We start from the raw sequence: 22,632 nt of genomic DNA on the forward strand, positions 1-22,632 counted from the left end.
CGTGAGGCAGGGAGCAGGGAGAGGAGGAGGAGGAGGGGACCTGCAGACACTTGCTCCTGCCTGCTCCGGGCCCCTCCGGCCTCCGCAGCACCTCGGCAGGAGGGAAGCCTTTGGCTCTCTGGACGTGGGTCCCTCCCTACTGCCGGCCATTTGCACCCCTGCTGCCCAGGAGCTGCGGGACGAAAACAATTCCCGCTTCTTCGTGTGGCTTCGCTCGACTCTGCCTCCAACAGCGGCGACGGCTTGGGGCATTTGAGAAAAGAGCTGGTCTCCCGGCCAATTTCAACCTCTCTCCTGGTGCCGCCCAGAAGGAACAAAACACAGCACTCTGGCCAGGGAAGGCAGTGCCCTTCCAAGAGGGCAGGGGTAAGACGCCTCTCAGGCCCTCTGGTCCCTGTCCCTGCGGTGGCAAGTGGCACAATCGCCCTCATCGGCTTCCTCTGATGCCTCTGGAGGAAGGGCTGCCTGCTTCCGTGAAGCCTTAAGGAGGGACCGAGAAGCACCCAAATGGAGGAATAAAAATGAGGCATGGGGAGCTTACAGGAACCTTCTGTCTCCAGGGAGCTGGAAAGATCCACAGCGAAGGGATATTTTGAATAATAAATTCTGTGACTTCACATACTTGCTTGAACTTTCCCGACTGTGATTTTTAAAGCCCGATGATTATGTTTTCATGGCCAAGATCAAGAAGGCATATTTGCAAGGGCTGGCATAGGGATAAGGGGCTCTCCTGGTCCCCGATCTTTTGAAAATGTGCCGTCCTAGGAATGATTAAGTTATGGAAGGCGGGGGAATGGTGAACTGTTGCAGGCTTTAAATATCATCTGTATGCTGATGACTTCCAAATTTATATCTCAGTCCAGACTTCGCCCCTGAGCTCCTAACTCATAGATCTATCTGCTTGACATCCCATGGGGAGTCCTAATAGTGTCTCAAACCCCATGTGCACCCCTCCCCAACCCCCACCTGCTTTTCCCAGCTTCCTGGGCTTCATCATCACGAGGCACCACCATCCTGAGTGGCTCCAAGCAGAAATCTCCACACCGGCCTTAATTTCCCTCATGCCTTCTGGAAGTAAATTAGGCTGACTCTCCCTTCACCACACAGGCCCAGTCCACCTGCTCTCCATCCCCACGGTCTTTGTTCCCACCCAGGCCACTGCTCCTGCTTGCTGTGAGGACCACGATGGGACTCCTACCTCATTCTTGCCCCTCCACAATGCAGGCCCCGTGGAACAGGGAGGAAAAGGTCTGACAATGTAAATCCTCCCTTCTTAAATCTTTGAGGAACTTCCTGCTTTATGCTGAATAAAAGCCAGGCTCCCTGCCAGGCCCCACAAGGAGCTCCCCTGGCCTCTCTCCAGCTTTGTTTCCTAGCATTCTCTGCCCTGGAACTGTTTTCTAGCCACGGTGGCCTGTTATGACTATGTTCCTGTCCCAGGGCCTTTGCACCTACGGGTCCCTGTGCCTGGAATGTTTATCCCCCGGAACTTTGGCTGGCTGGCTTTCTTCCTCCCACCAAAAAAACACTCCTTGGAAAAACTTCTTCCAGTCCAGGGCTGTGCCAAGAGGAGGGGGAAATCTCTCCACCCTTCCCGGCTCCCAGGAGCACCTTGCTATCCTTTCTGATTTCTTCCATAGGGCTTGCTATCGTCCTAACTTTGTTATTTGTCTCTTTTGTCATCTGTCTCTCCCCCTGAAATGCCAGCTCCACGAGGGCAGGCGACTTCTCTCTAGTTCACTGCTTTGTCCTCAGGGCTGAGAAAAGCTTGAACACGAGGTGGTTAACGCAGAGTCGAGCACGTGAATGAATGAATGAGTGAATGACCGAACAGAGCCAGTGAGGGGCAGGATGATGGGACCTCGTTCCCAGGGAGAGCTGGAGTTCTTAAGCAGAGACTTCAGTGGGGCAGGGGTGGGAGAGGGTGTGACCGTGATGCTTCTAGAACTGTATATGCTCTGAGAAAGGAGAGCTCATGGTAGGAGGAATTAGTTACCCCCGTGGCTTTTAGATAAAATAAGGGCAGCCATTTCTCAAGCCCCAGGGCAGGCCTTTTCTGTAAGTGGTGAGGCAGTAAACCATTTTGGCTTCACAGGCCACAGGTCTCCGCGGCAGCCCCTCTCCTCCCTCATAGTGCGAGCACGCGGCTGGACCGACCGTGGGAACAAACGGGCACGGCCGTGAGCCAAAAACCCTTTATTTACAAAAACAGGCTGCAGGCTGGATCTGGCTGTGGGCTCTGGTTTGCAACCACTGCCCTACCTGGACTGGGAGGCCGGGTCTGATGGGGGAGGCAAATGGGGATGTGGGGGCTTCTGCAGAATAGGAAATGGTGAGCTATTCTGCAGTATGCAAAGCTGTGTGCCCTCTGGCACACACACCTCTCTGGGTCTCAGTGTGCACCTCAGGAAGACAGGAACAGCACTTCTTTCCAGAGAGGGGGGAGGCTAAAACGGGACTGCATCCCCGAACCCCTTGGCTGTGCTCCCAGCACAGAGCAGGTCCTCCACTCAGCCCTCTCCCTTCTTCTCCAGCACCTGACTTGGTCTTTAATACGAAGTCACATGGCTGCCTCTTTTAGACTGGTGGTGGGCAGAGGCTCAAGGTGGAAGAGCTGGCTTCAGGCCAAGTGGGGCTCTGGGGCTGGCTGCACGGCTAACCGTACAGCGTCCTGGCAACCGGGCTTCCCTCCCGTGGGGTGACAGTGAGGAGGGGCTGAACCGACTCCCGCACTACGGCTGCTAGGGACGAGACACTGGGTCAGAATGGGCCGATGGGACAATCGTGTGCCTGGCCCACGGACAGTAAAGGAGCGCCCACGGTGCTAGGCAGAGGACCACAGTGACAGGGAGATGCGGAGAAGGACCCCTGCCCTGGAGCGCAGGGCCTCACGGGGAGAAGAGACATCAGAGTATCGCACATAGGAACACAGAGTGGCAGGAAGAGGGGGGAGGAGCATGATGGGGGAACCGAGCACACCAGGGGTACCAGGGAGAGGGCCGATCTCTCATGTTCTGGCTGAGAGCGGCGGACGAAGGGGCAAGGGACAGGCTGCCGGGACAAGGGCTCTGGCAGTCGGGCCCCTTCCCCACCTGGTTCCGGTCCCCATCAGCACCTGTGCTGGAGGCTCGTGACCCCCACCCCCCCATCCCCGCACCAGCCGGGCACCCGCCCGCACCCAGAGAGAGCGGATCTCCCGCCCCGGCCTGGGCTGGCTCTGGCGGGCGGGGGAGGCGCCGCTGCCAGCCGCTTGCCATGCTGGTCATGTCTGCGCTCCCGGCTCCGGAGGTGAAAGGTACAACCGCTAACCACAGCCCATCAGTCCTCCCAGCTGGAATAAGACAACGGCGGGAAGCAGAGCCGCGCTCCCGGCCAAGTAAAAGCCCGTTTGCCCGGGCCTCCCTGGCTGTGCGGGGTCTGAAACAGAGGCTTCTGCGGGCGGGTTGCTTCTCTACCATTATATTCTCTCGGTGCCGCTTGCGGGTACCGCGGCCTGCCGAGGCCCTGAAAGCTTCTCGATGCCTCGACCCTGCTGGTTTGTAACACGCTCGGGAAGAAAAGGACACAGCCAGTGGCCGGCTTTCCTCTTTCTTCCCTCCTTGCTCTCTCTTTTCACCCTCCCACACGCGAGGGCTGAAGAATAGCACTTCACCTACCGGGGGCCGCGAGGGGCAGAGAGGAAAACGGTTCTAGGCCGGGAGGGGAGGTGGGGGCGGGGCAGGGGCGAGGGGAGCAGACGGCTCTGTGCAGGACGGCCGGCTTGCTCTGCCCTCTCAGGGCACCTCCGTCTGGTGTCAAGATCAGAGCAACATGGCCAATGGCATTCAGAGGCCGACCTGGCCACTGCTGTTCAACGTCATGGCCATACCGCAGGCCTCACCTGAGAAGGGAGAAACGTGACACCCTGCCATCTTACAGGGACAAGGGACAGGATGGAGGCTTCCGGAGGGTTGGAAGCTGGCGGCAGGGGTGGGGTGGCGGCAGAGGTTTAAAACAAGCTTCTTTGGCTGCCAACACAGGACCCTCTGTGAGTGGTGAACACCAGGCCGGCACGGAGCACGGCTCGCTCCCACACCTGCGTCGGAAGGCAGGGCATTATGGACACCGTCTCCACGAGCTGTCATCCGGAGTCGGATGCAAACGCACCGGCCCCGGGCAGGGCCCACGTGCTGGGCCTCTCCAGGTTCTCACCCACGCACCCACCCACGCACGCGCACTCGCCGTTTACAAGCCAGGCTTACAAAAACCGGGGCTCCTCTCCGGTCTCTCTCCCTTGCCCGGAGCACATCCTTCCTCAGCCCGGCTGGCCTGGGAAGCGAGGTCAACAAAGTGCTCTGGGCGGCCCCAAGAAGGAAACATGGGGGAAGTGACATCTGTCACACGCTCACTTGTGCCAGGAACCTTAGAGGCATCGCCTCCTTGAGCCCCAAGGTTTCCCAGAGGAGGTAGGCACCCTCGTCCCGCCATATGGATGAGAGCTGAGGCTGAGCGCGGTGCCCGAGGTCACAGAGCTGGGATGGGGACACACCCTGGGGCAAGCGGAAGGGGCACCAGCACACACCTGCTGATACAAAGACTCAGTCGAGCAGGATGGCCAAAAGCCCAGGTCTGACTCCTGACTCGGCTGCTAGTAACCGGGTGCCCCCTTGGGCAGGGTGTCTGCCCTCTCTGTGCCTCAGTTTACTCATCTACAAAGCAGGAGTGAATGATGGTATTTACCCCCTAGGACTCTCCAGAATTAATACTTGCGACCGCCCGTCGATAACACCTGGCACGGAGTAAGGCTTAACAGATGAAAGTTGTTACAGCAGTAATAATAATAATTAGTGTTATCCAGCCCGAACCATACACGGCACCTTCCACCTTCACCTAGGCTCATCAGGGACTCGTGGACGGAGAGAGGGGCTGGTCGCAGGGGCTGCGGAGCTCTCGGTTCGCCAGCAAGCTTCGTGCCTGGCCCCCCTGCCGAATGGTCGGACGCCTGCCTGTCATCCCCAGCACACATTCCACAGGGAGCCCTTTGTCGTGGCCTCAGGGCTCGGGCTGGGCAACCGGGGCCGGGGCCTCCACGGGAGACCTGAGTGCCTTCCTGGCAGAGCTCGGCGTGGAGGGAGGAAACTGGGCATGCGTCCCACCTGCCCTCGGAGTCTGCCAGGGCCCTGGAAGCGCTGAACAATGCAGATTTCGACACAAATGAGCTGGGTATTTTTCGCCACGGGGAAGGGGCAGAGCAGGGGGCGGGGGGAAGGGTCCAGCCAGGAGAGCAGGAGGCCAGCAGCCCTATTTTGAACATTCAGGGCTGTAGGGGCGCCTCCCATTCCCCCAAAAGCTCAGACACACAATGGAGGGGTCAGTACGGGGGACTGCAGGCTCCCGAGCACCTGTTGTGGGCTGACTTGTCGAACCCCTCCCCCCCCCCCGCCCCCCAGGGTCCAGCTAACGTGGGAAGGACAGATGGAGCTGTTGCCCTGAGTACAGGGACCTTCAGCCGGACTGCGCGAGCTCGAACCTGGCTTCCACCCTACACTGCCTGCGTGAGCCCCAGCGTGTGACTTCATCTCCACGTGCCTCCTCCCTTCACAGTCCCTACCTCCTGGGACTGCCCTGGGGGGTGGGGGTGCCCTCTGGGTGAGAAAACCAACAGAGCAGCCCACGCACAACAATTCGAAAAGGGGGCGCCTTTGTTAGCTGCCACCGCCACCGTTGGTGAACAGTTGTGGAAGGGGAAACGGAACCCAGGGGGCAGGCACTCTGACTCCCCCCCAAGCCCCGCCCCCTGACACTCAGTCAGGGAGCAACAGAAACCGGGTCTCCTGGATTACAAGGTCAACGTTCCTTCTCCTACAGCCAACCTTTCGGGGACCAGGAGCTTACGGAAAATCTGAAGACAACAGATCCTCTTGCCCGAGAGGTAGACCTGCTCACACACACGTGCACGCACCCACACCCGCCCACCGGGATGACAACATTTCCGGGGGGCTCAGCTCCTCTGAGGCCAGCCCTAGACTAGGATCCGCGAAGACAAGGTTTCACGGATCCTAGGGTACAAATCCCTGTGTCTTATCTTGCTGTGCTCTGGAGAGAGCCTTCTTTTGTTTTCAGAGGATTATCATGTGTTTCTTTGGGCAAGAGTGCTGTGAAACACAACTGGGAATGACTTTACTCTCAGGCTGCCGTTCTGTCATCTTCTCAACCCAGACGGGTGAGGCCAGCGTGGAGGTCTGGCAGGCGGGTGCGCGCCGAAGAGACCCCTCCAGATGGGGTCTCCCCCTCCCTTCAGCACAGCCCTGCTGCTGCTCGTGGGCCCAACATGGGCTAGATGTTCTCTGGGGCCATCAGATCCAGCTTCTGTCCTGCTGTCTGCTGGCAGGTGTCCCTGGGGGACCTGGTCCTCTGGCTTACAGATGCAGTGGGCCAAGGGGAGACCCAGCGGGGAGAAAGGTGGGAAGAGAAGGAGCTGCAGGAACTTTTCCCGCCGCTCCCCACCTGCTTTGTGGGGTTCTCTGGCATTGGCTGTGGGCTTCTACACTAGGGGACTGAGTACGTGTCTGCAGACCCTGCTCTCGATGGACCCCAGGGACATCATTTCCTCCCTACCCCTACAGGCCCTGGGATAAGGTGGGGGGAGGGGGGATTGCTCCTCAGTACTGCTCACCTCTGGCCCCTACCCTCACCTCTGCATTACAGGCTCTTCCTGCCAACCCCTGGGGTAATTCTGTTCCCTGCTAGGACCCTGCCCATCTTCCCTTGGTTCAGGAAGGGTCTGGCAATACTCACTTCCACACACTCGGTCAGCTCAGAGTGCATGGCCCCTTCCAGAACCTGAGGGCCATGTTCCTCCAGGGGGACTCAAAGGGAGTCCAAACACAGAGCTGGGCTGACCCTCAGAAGGCACTTGAGCTTCCCAGCCTATAAGCGGGGACACGGTAATGTGCACCCCCTGGGGCCTTCTAGGAGGACACACTGTGTTAATTCCAAAGGGCTGTCTGACATTTTCCATCATGACCTGTTATTCACAGCCTCCATTTCTGGACAGTCTACATTCAGGGTCTGGACAAGTCAGGATGAAGGAAGCCATGCAGGAAACACTCATATACCCAGGTCTAATAAAAGCCCCAGACTTGGGGCGCCTGGGTGGCTCAGTGGGTTAAAGCCTCTGCCTTCGGCTCAGGTCATGATCCCAGGGTCCTGGGATCGAGCCCCACATCGGGCTCTCTGCTCGGCAGGGAGCCTGCTTCCTCCTCTCTCTCTCTCTGCCTGCCTCTCTGCCTACTTGTGATCTCTGTCTGTCAAATAAGATAAATAAAATCTTAAAAAAAAAAAAAAAAAGCCCCAGACTTCTGGAAGACGGCACTTGCTAGTATGGAGTAGTACAGGGTGGCGGGGTGGGGTGAGAGTTCTGGAGCTGGCCTAGAGCTCCAATCTGTGACTTTCCGGCCGCGTGACCACGGGCAGTGCCTCACTCGATTTCTTTGTAAAACGGAGACAGAAGCGCCCGGAGCTGCTGCCACTGTCCTGGGGCTCAGTGAGACGGTGCAGGTCAGAGACTGAGAACAGACCTCAGCATGGAGTGAGTCCTTAATAAACAGGAGTAGTCACGTGTCACTGCAATGCTTGGTTGCTTTCAGTGTTCCCATCTGTAAAATGGGGCTAATCAAGGGGGAGCTGGGTGGCTCAGTGAAGTGTCCACCTTCGGCTCAGGTCAAGATCCCAGGGTCCTGGGATCGAGCCCCGCACCTGGCTCCCTGCTCCTGGGGGAGTCTGTCCCTCTCCCTGCTCATGCTCTCTCAACTCTCTCTCAAATGAATAAATAAAATCCTAAAATTAAAACAAACAAACAAACAAACCACAACCCGGGGCTCATCATGCCCATCTCACAGGGCTGCTGGGGAATTCCCGGGAACCCGCGCGAACGAATGCTACTGCCTCTGTTCCCGCTGGGACTACACCTGCTCTGTCTGGGCCTCGGCCTGCAGCCGATACTAGAGACAGCCGATCCCACAGCGGCGCCCCTGACTGAGCCTTTCCGCTGGGGTGAGGCAATAACACTGTCTCTGGAACTCAATTTATCGAAGGGGGCTTCTCCGCGACGTGGGGGAGAAGTGCTGAGCCTGCAGGCCGCCGGCCCTGGGGGCGGGTGGAGGCGAGGCGTGGGCAGAGGCCCTTACACAAACATTTGCCGACGGGTGCATTTGGGCCTGTCAATGGCTGTCAATAGGGATAGGTTCCCTTTCTGCACGTCAGGATTTGGGGACTTATTGAGTTGTGAGCTGGGGACTGTGTACTCAGTCCTGATTCCTCCGGTCGCTCGTGTACTTTTGCTGGTAACTTCCCCAGCCTCCGACGGGGGGGCCTGGCCTATGCTGGACATGGGGCCGGGCACGGGGGCCCAGAGAGGAAGCCAAGGACACAGTCTCCATGCGGGGAAAGGCATCAGTCCAGCGAGGAGAAAACCATAATGAAATAAATTACGACACGGCAGGGAAGTATAGGAAGGAGGACAGAGCCCTCGCGGAAACCGAAGGAGAGGGGCAGAGAAAGGGGGGGCTTGCTGGGGGAGGTGTCATTTGAGCTGGGCCTTACTGGCTGCACAGGCCCTGGCTGCTTAAACAAACCGGAGGGCCAAGCATTCTGAGCAGAGGGAAGAGCACGTGGGGAGGCACAGAGCACCACCGCGCGCGCTCAGGGCGGTCACATGGGACTGGGCTGGAAAAGGCCCCTGGTGTATCTGAAGGGTCCACAGGCTGAGCTACAGTCAAAGGCTACGCCCTGTGCTCGAAGCAAACCTCGGGGGAGGGGGGCCGTCTGCACACCCAAGACACTGCTCAGAGGCCCTGCTTGCTAGCTCAGAGCAAGACCAACGGGGCCCAACAACTGGAAAACTCCCAGCCCTGTAAGGGCTGCCTCCTCTGTGGGGTCCCCTACGCTGCTGCATGACTGGGGAGACCCAGTGTCACTGGCTGGGACAGGCAACAGTCACATCCTGGCTCTATGCTCCATCCCTACGGGGGTGAGTGGCAGAAGGGTGGGCTCTGCAGCCAATACCCCAGGTTGCCCCCAGGTCACACTGCGGCTCCCCACTGCCTGGTGGGGATGGGTGAGGGGACCAGTGGCAGGCGCCTGGGTAACTGGTCCACCCAGGAAACCCCGAGCGCTGAAAACTCTCCAGTTGTCCCTGGGACTCCTGGATGGAGGAAGGCAGCTTGCCACCTGAGACCTCAGAGCAGCCGTGGCTGATGCCGTGGGACTACGGAGCCCCTTTATCAAGCCTGCTTTCCTGGGCAGGTGGGAGGAAGAGACGCATTCCCAGCCGGGGGAGGCTATTCCTGGGCACCCTTCACGAAGCCGACAGGATCCTAAGTGGGCAGGAGGCTAGCAGCTGCCCCTTTCCTGCCGGGCCCTGAATGCACCTCTGAGATGCATGGGAGAGGCGTGGAGATGGGCTTCAAGTTCAAAGGTTCCTTGATAGCCCAAGTGCAGGGGTGCACCCTGGGAGGGACAGTCGGGGGCACCTGCCTCTCATTCCATGCGCCCGGTGTGGCTCAGTGTTCTCGAGACCTTCCCTTGTCCCCTCCTAGCTGACTCCCCAGCACCTTGCTGGACAGGATGAGACTTGTTGCAAGCCGGCCCCCAACTCTCGCCACCTTACCGGTTCCAGCCACGCTGGCCTCCCTGCTTCTGCAGGTGCCAAGCTCAAGGTCCCCACTGCTCAGGCAGCCCTCTCGTGGGCGCAAATGTCACCTCTGCAGGGAGACCTTTCTAGACCACCCGCTCAAGTAACGTACCTGGCCTCTTCCACTAGAACCTGCTGCCCAGCCAGGTCACAGCTGCACCCCTGTGCTAGAACAACAGGTGCTCACTGAGTATTTTCTGGGGAGGGACTGAATAATCCGCGAGGCCATGGGATGCCCCCAAGGTGTGTGAGAGGTGGGAGTCAGGTCCTGTGACCATCGGGCTCCCGGCAGGGAGTGGACGGCCCTCAGACGGAGTAACCGAGGAGGGTCCACCGGAAAGGAGGCAGACAGTAGGGGTTTCAGTGCAAGTGACCTCCTTGGCTGGCCAAGGGGACCTGGACAGAGAGTGCCGGGTAGAGAGGGCAACTAGACGTGAGCTGCAGCCTTGGGTGGCAGTGCCAGCCAGCCACCTGCCAGGACGGAAGGCGGGGTACCAGGGTCTTCCCAATGACCCAACCCAGCCAGAGGGTATGGAGGCTACAGGCGCCGTCTGCACAGATCAGCATCCCGTCAAGGGATGGCAGCAGCCTGTCCAGGCAAGGACAGACCCCCGGGCACCCTGGCCTGCTTACCGTGGAAGTGCTTGGCCGTCTTCCGCCGCAGGGTCTGCAGGCTCACCTCCGAGTCGGCCCACTCCAGGACCAGTCTCCGGCCGTACAGGTGGGTGCTATGACACAGGGCGTGGAAAGCTCTCTGGGGGTGCGAGGGCAGGAAATGAAACGGCGAGTTAGCGGAGACCTATAGCAGACGCTCATGCCGTCCCCTGCCCCCATGCCGGCTCCTCAAGCTCAAAGGCCAGGTTCTGGCCCTTGTGACACTTGCTCTCTAGCAAGGGTATGGGAGCTGCTGGGCACTTAACTCAATTAGCAGGTTACGTTCCCAGGGAGAGAGCTGCGAGGGAACGCGCCGTCAATATATCTGCCTGTAATTGGTGCCTGGGCCCGTGGCCGGCTTCCTCCCACACTGTGTCCCGTCTGGGGAGGGCTACCCCATGGGCCGGCTCACCTCCCACCGGGCCATCGGGGGAGCGCCATGGGACAAAGCCGAGCCCTGCCTAGCCATGGTGACCAGCCACACAAGCCCCTCGCTTTTCCCTGGTGGCTCTGTCCTTCGCCAGCCCCGGGGAGTGCGTCCCCTGCCCTCCCAGGCGCTGGCTCCTTCCCCGGGCTCAGCAGCTCTGGCCTCCCGCTCTTCGCTGCTCCTGGCCTCCCAAGTTCTGCCTACCTCCTCTCTGGTGTTTGGGGCTGCTTTACTGAGATAGAAGGCACATACCATGCAAGTCACTCCTCTAAAGTACATAGCTTGTAGGTTTTCAGGACAGTCAGAGTTGTGCGGCCACCACCGTGTCAAGTTCGGAACGTGTCATCCTCCATCCACCCTGGAGAAACCCCACACTCGGCACTGGTCGCTCCTCACCCTCACCCAGCCCCTGGCACCCAGCCTCCGGCCCCCGGCCCCCAAGAGTCTGCTTTCCATCTCCTTGGATCTGCCTGTTCCGGATGTTTCGGATGAATGGAACCATGCGGTACTGATGAGTTCGCTCTTAAATGTCACCAGGGCCCAGGCTAAGTGGCACCACCCTGGGGCTCGCCCTGCAGCTCTCCTGTGGTTCACAGAAGCCACAGGCTTAGACTCCAGAGCCACTGTGTCTGGGCAGCGCAGGTCCTGTACCTCCTCGCTTCAAGACCAAGTTAATGAACCTCTCTGGCCTCAGTTTCCTGGTCTATGAAATGGGAATGTTAATGGCCTTCCAATCTCAGGGTTCTAAGGGAGAGGAGAAAGAATTAAGTGGAAGATGCCTAGAATGTGTGGGGCATACACTAAGTGCTCAATAGATGCTAGGTCTCGTCCTGGTTGCGCTGTTACTGCTGACTTGTCCCATCTGTGATTTCTTTCTCCTAGCAGCGAGGCCGCGGGCCAGCCATGGGAATGGCCAGGGCCAGCCCCAGGTGCTCGTCAGGTCGGGAAGCCACGGTGGCTAACAGTGGCGTCTTTGTCTGTGCTTCTGGACTGCCATCAGCACCATGCAGTACGAGAAGAGGGGCCACCAGGACGCATCCCTCTTGCTTCCTCCATGCTGCGAGGAGGTGGCGTGTGACCAGGAGAGCTCCACTCTGGAACGGAACCGCCCCTGGCCCTCGCCTTCAGCGTGACTGTTACGGGCTGGACCAGGCTCCCCTCAAGAATGGGTGTTGGCATCCACACCCCTGGGACCTTGGGTTCTGACCCTATTTGGAAACAGGTCCTTGCAGGTGTAGTCAAATAAAGGCGAGGGCATCCTGGAGAAGGTGGGCCCCCTAACCCAGTATGACTGTGGCCTCGTAAGAGACATCCACGTGAAGACAGACGTGGGCGGTGCCCCGTGGAAACAGGGGGCTGAGGAATGCTGCTGCCACCAGATGCTGGGAGAGAGGAGGGGAACAGACTTCCTTTGAAAGGAACCCAACAACTCCTGCCCCCTTGATCAGGGACTCCCAGCCTTGAGAATGGGGAGACGTCAATTTCTGTTGGTTTCAGCCACCCAGGCTGTGGTACTTCATTACAGCAGTTGAGGTGACCCTGGGTAAGTCAGGTGCCCCACTGGGAGCCTCGGTCTCCTCATCTGTAAAATGGGGCTAATCGTGGGATGAGCACACAATGTGCCCGGGGGGGGGGGTCACCTGCAGTGGATATTCCATAACAATCAACTCTGAAAAGCACTGGTGAGGACTGGGGGGACATGCACTTTTTAAAAAATAAAGACATGCAGTCCGAGTACAGAAATGCTCTGTTCTCGTTGCCCTTTTCTGAGAAGGGCCAGGTGCAGGAAACTTTTTCTCCCTTCCTCCCCCTCCCTTTTGTTTTACTTTAATTTAAAAAACTCTTTCTGACTGCCAGCAGAGCCTCTGCATTTTTTCCACGCGGACATAAAACTGCATCTGGACTCCGAGCCGAAATGGCCCATTCCGAGCTTTAAAACACACGCGTTCTCAGCTGGCACTGCAGAGAGACAGCCTGACTGGGGGAGCTGGGGTTTTGAGCTGGGGGAGAGAAGTCAGTCGGGAGTCTGGCGTGGTGGGTATTCCGTCCCCCCGTCCGGGTCCCTGAGGAGCTGCAGTCCCGGGGACGCAGGCGGGTGGGCGGGGGGGTGGGGGGTGGGCACGAGGCTCCAGCTGGTGGGAGCTGGGCTGCAGAGAGAAGGGAGGGAGGGGGCCTCAGGCATGACACCCCGGTCCCGGCCCCTCTCTGCGTGCAGCCTTCAGACTGGCGTTTCCTTCCGACCCCGTTCTCCACTGCTGTGCGCCCATGGAGCCTGGGAGGGGTCCGTTCACTGCCGCAGTTGCTGAAAAACTCCCTCTCCTGGCCTCTGATGGCAACCCTTCCCAATTCTCACCTCCGCTTTGGAAGGGCTTTTCACCTCCAGAGGTGAGATGGCACAGTCATTAAGGCTGGGGGCCTCTGGTTCAAATCTCCACTGCACCACGTGCAAGCTGTGTGAGCTCGAGCGCGCTGCTTAACCTCTCTGGGACCGGTTCCTTGAGTGGCGGCAGCAAAGAGTGGCGAGGAGGAGCCCGTGGACTGTGAAGTCTAACAGCATCCTTAGCTGGGGTTATTATTATGGATGCCCTCTGCTCCCCTACGCCACCGAAAAACCGGAACAATATTTGGAGGGACATAAGCTCTTATGATTTGGTGCTGGAGCCCAGCACGCAGTTCTCCAAAAATAGCAGGACTAGCCTCCCTCATCCCAGTCCCCTCCGGTTCACAGGAGACCGAGCCGCTTTCCTGAGTGCCCGCTGCCTTGCAAGTTCAACGTAGTGGCCTCAAACTGTGGCAGGTAGCGGGTACAGGGACTCGAAGCTAAAAGTGGCCTCGGACAATCCAGAGTTGTCTTATTTCACTAAAGGGGCCTGAGGGGAGCTTGTTATTTATCTGGGGGGGTCCTAGAAGGCAGGGGGTGGGTGAGGAGAAGGACATAGCCCCCCCTCAAGAGGCCTTCAGGCTAGTGCTGAAGGCACGGAAGGTTCTAGGCACTGCCAAGGGGAACATGCAGCCCCGGCCTCTCTGGCCTGGGGCCTGCCGGTAGCTTCCCCCCAGCCTCTGGGCCTGCTGAGACGCATGTCACCTTCCTCCTGAGAGCCTGAACCTCAGCTGCGGCACAGGCCCCCTCTGACAAATCAGCTCTCGGGGCGTCATTCATCTGGGGGCGCCCAGGACTTGGTGCAATGAAGGTGTCTCAGAAAAAGCAGGGAGTTAGACATTCCTGGCTTGGTGCTTCTCTCCAAACCCTGCTGCTGCTGCCTGTTTTCTTCCCTTGGAATGAAAGGGAAGCAGATCATAGACCTCCAGGGTTGCAACTCTAAGCCTAGGCTCCCAACCTATTCACGAGAACAGGCTTTATTCTCCCATTCCAGGGACAGGAAAACAGGCGCCGGCCAAGGTCCCTTCACACGTGCTTCTTCCTTCCCTTTCAGACCCTGTGCGTGCCATCCTCGGGCCTTTGTGACCTGCTCCGGTCTGGCCTCAGAAGCGCTCCCTTGTCACAGCTGACCCGGGTGCCCTCCCTGTGTCCCGCCTGTGCGGCCTCCAGCCCGCACCCGCCCCATGAACATCTGCTTGCAGGCCAGCCTCCTAAGCTCAGCCTTGAACCTCGGAAGGAAGACCTCTCTCCTTGCTGCCCCAGTAGTGCCCAGGGAATAAGGCTGCTCCCCCTTATCTGTGGGGGATACACTCCAGGACCCCAGGGGACGCCCAAACCCACAGGCGGTATGGAACCCACACATATATATTTTTCCTCTACAGGTGTACCAGTGGCAAAATTTCATTTATAAATTAACCACGGTAAGAGATTTAATAACACTGCGATTAGAGAGCTACAGTTACAACAGTAGTGAACAGCCGTAACAATAAACTTTAATAAAAGTACCTGAACGTGGTCTTGCTCAAAATCTGCTACTGTCCTAACTCCCCCTTCTTTGTGGGGTGTGGGAGGTTAATGTGCCTGGGAGATGAGAGGGCATGAGCGAGGTGCACAATGTGGGTGTCGGGCGGCTACACTGGCCGTCTCTGGACGAGGGTCATCTGGTTTTGGACCGCGGCTGACCGCAGGTAATACACCATAGGTAAGGGGGTGGGAGGGGGCTACTGTATTCACAGAGCCGACCGTGGGGCTCTTCCACCGAGGGTCTGCAGACTGGAAGGGACACTTGCTTTGGTCCTGGCCAGAGACAGAGGGCTGACTTGAGTAGCCTGCTGTGGTCCCTCCATACTCCTACGATACCGACCATGGAAGACAGGAACAAGAAACTCATGTCTTTGGCTGCCTGTATGTGTGGCGCACTCTGCCTTCCAACTGGGACGTGACTTGGTGCCTATAGGGTCTTGTGTCTGGCAATGGAGAGGGGGAAAAAGATTTGTTCCTAATAGGTATGACTTGGGGACCTCGGGGGACAGATATAGGTGCCCAGGCCACCAGGACTCGGTACACCACCAGACCACCACTCGGGTCACTGCAGAAGCCTGAAGATCTAGAGGGGAACTTGAAAGGTGCATCCGACTGGCCAGGAGGATAACACCACAGAAGAGGGGAGCCCCTGCTCTCTGGAGCCACTTCCTGTCATCATCCGACAGGCCAGTGCTGGCTATTCCTGCTTCTTTCTGGAACATTCTCTGGCCTTTTGCAGCCGACTCCCACGGGCTGTATAACTAGGCTCTGGCTTTCGGTTTCTGTTTTGGGTGAGCAACTGCGAGATGCCAGTAGTCCTGGAGGGAGGGCGGGTGGGGGTGGGGACATTTCTCTTCCAGGACCAGAGCTCACGTTGGGGTCCCTCCCCAGCACTGTCACTGGCCCCTGGGGGCATCAGCGTCCCCGGAAAGTCCCCGTGCCCTACCTACTCCTTCATGAATCGCTCTCGGACCGTCATGGAGGAGGCTGTTTGCTGACAAGGCTGGCGGCTCCAAGTCCCTCTGCCTTGACCGGGGGCAGATGGACTTCTCACCTCAGACAGCAGGTCTCAAGGCCTGGCCCCTTTCAGAACTGAGGCGTACTCCACCAGCTAGAGCAGGTCTGGCTGGAGCGCAAGCTAGCTACCGTCCGGTCCCCTGGCTTGGCTGTCCCAGAATCACACCCCAATCATCTCCTCTGACCTAAGCCACTAACTGTGGGCACCGAGAGTCCTAGCCTCCAGCTGTCTCTTCTGCAACACCTCCCTCCCCTGCCCACTTTGAGAAAATCTGCTAACGTAGAAGGGGAATGACAGCCATCGGCTAGACTGTGACCAGGCCTGGCAGCCATCTTCCCGGAACACGGAGGGCTCTGGAAGGCTGCCAGCGCAGCACTGGGCTGACCTTTCTGCAGCTCTCCCTGGAGACAGACCTCTTCCTCCCAACAAAAGAAGTCCACTCGGTGCCCTTGGCAGGACTCCTGTCCCATGGGTGTGTGGCTCCCAGCCCGTGCCCGAGGACAGGACTCTTGTCTTTACAAGCCCAGGCCCTTCTCAGCCCCTTCTGCTCTGGGCCTTGCAGAGTGGACGGGCTGCCTCTCTCTGCAGATGTCAGATCCACCTGAGCACAAACAACGGCAACCTGCGCCCGGCCATCTGCGCCCCCAGTGCCTGGAGCAAGTGTGACCTAAGACGGCCAAGAATGACCACGTGTGCCTGGGAGCATGGGACCGAGTGACAGGAACGGCAGCATCGGGCCCTGGCTGGCACTGCTGGGGGCTTGGCTCCTCCTCTTTGCGGAGGTGGCTCAAAAACACGGGGCCTATGCTTCCGGGAGGAGGTCCTGTACACTCTGTACGTACGCTCTGTGTCTCTCTGGGCAGCCCCCGAGCTCTGAGGGGCAGAACCTTTCCATCCCTGACTTTCGGCACTCACAATCCCGAAAGCAAGCTCTAAGCGCGTCCTGCCAGGACGCGGGAGCTGATATCTGGAATGAGCGCGGCTCTTGGCACGGGACTGGGGGGCCCCATTTGGCACCCTGGACCTTCGCAAGTGGGGAACCCGGGGATCTGAGGACAAGTTTCTCAGAGAGATAGCCGGGGCCTTGGTTCTCTTCCCTGTCCTGCGTTCATCCACACAATTCCATCCAGTTCAACTCGACTTCCCGGAGGACCCACCATGAGCTAACACGCCAGTGGGGGACACAAAGGTGAGGCACCCCCTCTAACTGCTGGAGAGATAAAGGAACCAGTGCCAGGTCACCGGTGGTCAGAAGCAACCAGGCAAAGAGGCGGCATGGCCTGCTAATGGCCTTCGGCTCCAAGGGGGACCTGTGACGTGACCTGGATGCCTTCCGGCTTTGTGACGGATGGGGCACCTCCCTGGGTTTCCCCTTTCTCACTGTGAAGTGGGGGCACCCTGACCTCCCGCAGCTGCCGAAGAATCAATAAGACCACGATGATTCGTTTCCCCCAGTGCCCAGCACACGGTGAGGGTCTGAGCCCTGATCCCGTTTTGCCGTTGGTAGTAGAGCTTTTCAGAAGTTATGAGTGGTGCCCCTGGAAGGGAGAGAGTCGCCCAGCTCTGAAAGGTGGGTCGGTTTTCCCGGCTTACAGGGACTGACTGCCTGATGTGAGAGAAAGACTCTGGAAACTGACTGACCTTCACCCAGGGGCAGAGGGGGAGCTCACAGCTCTGCTTATCCCCTGGAGATGAATGAAGGGTGCCCCCCTGCTAAGCTGAGAGGGGCTTGTCCCGACCCAGACTTCTCAGCCTATAAATGCTAAATGTGTTGGCTGAGCCTGACTTCCTGCTTTGAAATGCAAGGCTCGGGATTCGTGGACCTGCCTGAACAGGAAAACGGGGATCAACCCCGATTCCTGAGTTGGCTTGCAGTTAACCTGTCTGGGGACGAAGAGCATCTGAGAGCCAGGCAGCAGCCTTGACCCTGGGGGCCCGGCTTTGGCCCTTTCTGACCCCTGCTGCTGCCCTTTCTGCGGTGCCATGTGCCAAAGTCCAGGCCTGGCCCTTGCCCTTCACGGCTGCCTCGGGGAGGTAGTATGCATTCCGATGTGCGGATGGACGAGTAACCTGGGTGTCGGGGATATGAAGCCCCTCGTCTGCGTCCACGGCCTCCTCCTTTCCACGGGGCGACGGCCCCTCGGACCCTGCCGCACTCCCACAGGCCCCCGGAGACTGTGCTCTATTCCCTTCTTCCACTCAGTTAAGCAAACGTGTGCAGAGCGCACACCGCGGATAATCTGACGGCGATCATCGTTTATAGGGCAGGCGAGACGGCTCAGCCCTGCGCGGGCCGCACTGGGCACCCGGCACGGAGCCGGGCATCCCCGCTCGGAGGAGCCCCGTCCGGCTCCCTCACGGTCCGCCCTCCCCAGCACCGGGCTGGTTTCAGCAGAGTCTGCAAGGTGACAGCGTGGGTGCGGCCGGGCCCGATGGGGGTCACTGACAAAACCCTCAGCAGCAGCCCAACCCTGGGGCGGGGAGAGGGGGCACGGGTCCACGTCCCCCCCACCCCCCTTCCCTGGCACAGTGCCGAAGCGAGACGTGGGGAGGGACACATTAACTGGAGCGCCCCCACAATTAAAGCCGTGGTTGTTTACCACGGTGAGAACAGCTCTGCCTGCCAACACCAGCCGCCATCACGTCTCCCTACCGCCGGCTCCCCCCAAGTGTTTATTTAAGCCAACACATTGCTCTGCTAATTGGATAACATTCCATGTGAAAATAGACCTTTTAAAACAACAGCAGCGGCGGCAAATAAAAACAGCTGCAACTGCAAAAGTACAAAGGCGCGGCGGGCTCGGGAAGGGAAAAATTAAAGGCGCATGCATGGGAAAAAAATTAATATTCTGGTTTCTGGGCTGCGAGTCTGCTGTTCCCATCCCTTTCTCCCCCGGGACCAGCCTGCTCCGGGCAAAGACAGAGGAGGGGGTTGCTGCGGAAGACAACCCCAGTGGCTACCGGGGGCCAGGCTGCTGTCGGACTCGGGGAACCGGAAGCTGATATGCACGCTGGTGGGGCTGATATTGGGGTGCTCGCCCCTTCTCTGGGGGTGGGGGGCTCCCTTCAGCCTGGGTGTGCTCCCAAGAGATGCTCTGCCCCCCCAGCCCCACCGGAACGTCTCTAACAGGCAAGTCCTCTCTGCTGGGCGCTGGAGAGAAGAGGGGCTGGCACTCAGTGTAAGTGAGATGAACGCGGAGGGCAGGCCCTGGATGCATGGGCTTCGGCATCTGGTCAGCACGCGGGCCGGCTCTGCCCCGTCCCGGCTGCATGATCCCGGGGCCAGTGACTTGACCCTCTTTGAGCCCCAGTGTCCTCAGGTGTCAAATGCCACCCACCGCCAACTTCCTGGAGTCCTAGGAGGATGGAGAGTGACAAATGGGAATGGCTAGCACCCCCTGCCAAAGACGGGCTTTGAGAAGTTGACGGTTTAGATCAATGCCAAGACGTTACCCTTCTGGAAACGTCAGGGTGGCTCCTGAGACAGGGAGAGAGCATGCATGTGAGACAGACTCAGGCCACCCAGGGAAGACCATTTGGAACGGGTCGAGTCCTTGACTTCAGTCTTCCTTCGTCAGCTTCCAGCCCTCCCACTCCCCTCCACCTTGAGGGGGAAGTTCTTCGAGAAACATCAGCTCACCACCCCGGAGTTTTAGGGAACAGGGGCACTTCCAGAAGGACTGACGCTCACCGCCCCGGACACCGAGGGCCCACAAGTGTCCTAGGATGGGACAATGTGCCAGGTCGCTGACCTTGTGATAAGGGGGATGGGTCTCCTGCGTAGCACCTTGGCCCCGGAGCCTGGCTGGAAGCCAGGCCCCCCACAGCCTGGGCTTCTGGTTGGTTCACGGGGATCGATCCATGGAATTCGGTTCACGGGGACCAGTCCACGGAGCTCTGCAGCAGCTACACAGATGGAGCTCGGTGGCCGTGCAGGAGTGATGCGAACTTCCCACCCTGTTCCCGGGGCTGCTGCAGGCTGGGGCAAGGCGATGCGGTGTGGTGTACAACACATGTGTGCATGTCACATACAAAGCCAGCACGGTTGGCCATGGGAGCCTCTGGCTATTGTCATCAGTTGCCTGGTTACCCCGAGCTCTGCCACCACAGCCTCTGGGGAGCCTCGTGCTAGGATTCTTTCCAGTTTGGGGGTGTGTGCTTGACCCAGAGGAGCCTGGCGGATGACACAGTTCCTGATCACATGCGGGGGGCGGGACACGGTGTCATGCAGAAAGGTTAGAGGACTCAGTGCCGGGCACAGGGGCGGCACAGATGGGGGCATGTTGGGGCCCCAGCAGACAGTGGTGCTGAGGGGGTGCCTCTAGGGACCGACCAGGCCTAATTCTCTCCTCTGCCGGTTGGCGAATGGGCTGGTTGATGCTGGGGAAGGAGCACTGGACTGGGAGCCGACTCAGCTGGATTTGGACCCCAGCCCCACCCGGAAACCATCAGTTCCTCGGTTGCTTTCCAGACAGGTGACTTGTCACCAGACAGGTGACAACAGCTCGGCACCCTCACTGTCCAGCCCCTCAGAAGCCTCGAGCTCGATGGAAGGCCAGGGAGAAAACACCGCCCTGGGCTTCCCTCCCCTCCGGCTGGGACGTAGGCACAGCGGCCCTCAAGGCAGCAGGTCTGGAGGTCACACAGCGAGGCAACGACCCTCTGGGCTCCCGCACAGCACGCCAGGGTCTCACGCATGCCGTCCGCCTGCGCCCTGCGAGGCTGGGACCCGGTTCCCACTGCCGTCTTACAGCTGAGGAACCTGGAGTGTGAGGCAGGCTCGGAAGGCCAAGCCGCCGATGGGAAAGCGCTCTGGATGGCTGCCCTCTGCGACTGCCCTCCGAGCCAACACGGGTCCCCCAACGCGGGTCCCTGCTGACGGGAAGTGAGGCCAGGCAGGGCCTGTTGCGCACGGGGGTGCTGCCCCTGCTGCCACGGACAGGAGGCAAGGGAAAGGCTGCCAGCTGAGAAGAAAGGGGAGCAGATGTCCGGACAAATGCGGCCACGTGTCAACAAAACAGGCACTTGAGTTCAAGACGCCGAGACAAAGGTGGCTGGCAAGGCTCCCCGAGGTCCCAGGAGTGCCCTCTGTGCCTGTGCGCATTCCCAGGGCCCACAAAGGCTGCAGCTGCGTCCCTGAGATGTCACCTTCGGCTCCACCCACTGGGCTTCTGGTGACGGCAGCTCGCTAAAGGCCAACGGGTGATTCTAACCAACACCCCTGCTTTCCCGAAGGACACCTCGTGAGATGAGGAGGGCTCCCGTCTGTCACTTCACCGCACCCTTGAGGAAAGAGGAGGCCAGCAGAGGGGAAAGGCACAGGCTCTTGAGGGAGCCCCCGACATAGCGGGCCCCCTGACCACACTGCCTCTGCTCCCACATCCCACATCTGCTGCTGGGCTGGGCCCCGCACCCACAAGAGTGACCCCCACTCTCCAACCCAGCCCCATGCTGACCCGTGCCCCAATCTGAGAGGACACTTTGCTTCCAAAGTGAAAGATTCTGTCTCCAAGGAGCCTGGAAAATTCTGTACCTGTGCTTATACATATGCCTGGGATGACCTCACCTATAACCGGCACAACCAAGAGGCCCTGGCCACAAGTGGGAAGCTGAGGGGAAACACATGTGGGTTCCTGCGGACATGTCCACATTCCCAAGTGCTGGCCCCCAGCCCCTGCCACATTGCATGGCCTCTCCCATGCTATCTGCCTCCAGGCGCTCATGACCAGGGAGCTCTGTGTGAGCTGGGGAGGCCCGGGAAACCCATTGGCCTCCCTCCTTTGTACCCCCAGATTCCTGAGGATGTCACATTGGGGAGGGACGGAGGGCAGGAGACACAGAACTAACCCTTCCTCCAAGCACAAAACCCAGGGTCTTTTTTCCCGAGAGAGTTGCACAAATGAGCAGGGTCAGGGAACAAGCAAGAGAACCACACGGGGCCGTGACAAGCCCTCATCTGTTAAGAGGTTTAGCTGCTTCTCCTACTAAGGGCTCAGAACCGAAGTCGGGGTGGGCCAGGGAGGGCTCTGTCTCACCTTTGCATCCTGTTTCGTGAGGAAGTCCACAAAGCCGAACCCCCTGTGTGTGCCCGTCCCGGTCATCTTCTTTGGCAAGCGGACGGTCTTCAGCTCCCCGAAGGTGCTAGAAACAAAAGGCAAAATGCAGCAGCTTAAGAATGGAGGCCTGCAAAGGGGCTGGGGTATGTGTGGGAGGGTAGGACCCACTCTCACACATGATTCCTTTCTGGTTAGAAGTACTTGAGGGGGCATATGCGCGTGTGTACACACACCCACACCCACACCCATGCACGTGCATGCACCGTACAACAGGGTTGCCTCCCCACTGGCCAGCACGTGCTTGGGGCCATGACTGTCCTTCTCTCCCCTTTCAGATCCCTGCCATCACGCTGGGCAGGGAGGGATGATCGGGTTGGAGATGCTGGCGGAGAATGTTTGGTTCCTCTCTGACAGGCTGGCACACTTGGCCTCCCCTTGCCTGTGGGGCTATCTGGCAGGGGTGGGGGCTGGGGGGTGGTGCAGCCCTGCACACCCGTGGCCAGGGCACAGGGCTGCTTGTGTGCACGAGCCTGGGATCCGGACGCCAAGTCAGCAGGGTCTCCTGACCTGAATCCGCCCGCACGGCTGAGCCGAGCACAAGGCAAGCCTGTGTGGAGCGAGCAGGACGAGTCTCTGCTCCTGGTCCCGGGCCCCGGGATGTTTCTCCAGTGCCCTGTGCCAGAACAACACACAGCTACTCCCTCTAAACCCCACGTCCCCTCCCTCTGGGCTATAGTTTCGAGATCTGCGAATCTGAAGTCAGGCAAAGCTCTGGAGGAGAAAACGGCTTGGCTCCCCCTGGCAGAAATCATACAGGTAAACACAGCTTGGACCATCCCCTGCCCTCTCCCCCACCCTCTCCTCTCAGATCAACGTTCGAGAAATGCCTGGACAAAAGGA

The 22,632-nt window shown here is 59.2% G+C and overlaps 1 protein-coding gene across 4 annotated transcripts in view; it reads right to left on the bottom strand.

Moving 5' to 3' along the window:
• The window catches only part of RBM19 (RNA binding motif protein 19), a 121,421-nt gene that overhangs the window by 13,672 nt on the left and 85,117 nt on the right, over window positions 1-22,632 (bottom strand). For 2 of the 4 annotated variants that reach the window (XM_045073529.1, XM_004753296.3), the window contains exons 22-23: window positions 21,712-21,817; window positions 10,307-10,427 (exon numbers count right to left, since the gene is read on the bottom strand). In XM_045073529.1, coding sequence (XP_044929464.1) covers window positions 10,307-10,427; window positions 21,712-21,817 — 227 coding nt within the window. The remainder of the gene's footprint in view (window positions 1-10,306; window positions 10,428-21,711; window positions 21,818-22,632) is intronic. The other 2 variants (XM_045073526.1, XM_045073525.1) reach the window with 1 other exon arrangement.

Source organism: Mustela putorius, unplaced genomic scaffold (genome assembly GCF_011764305.1).
Source record: "Mustela putorius furo isolate JIRA1106 unplaced genomic scaffold, ASM1176430v1.1 tig00537248_pilon_pilon_pilon, whole genome shotgun sequence".
NCBI classification, from domain to species: Eukaryota; Metazoa; Chordata; class Mammalia; order Carnivora; family Mustelidae; genus Mustela; species Mustela putorius.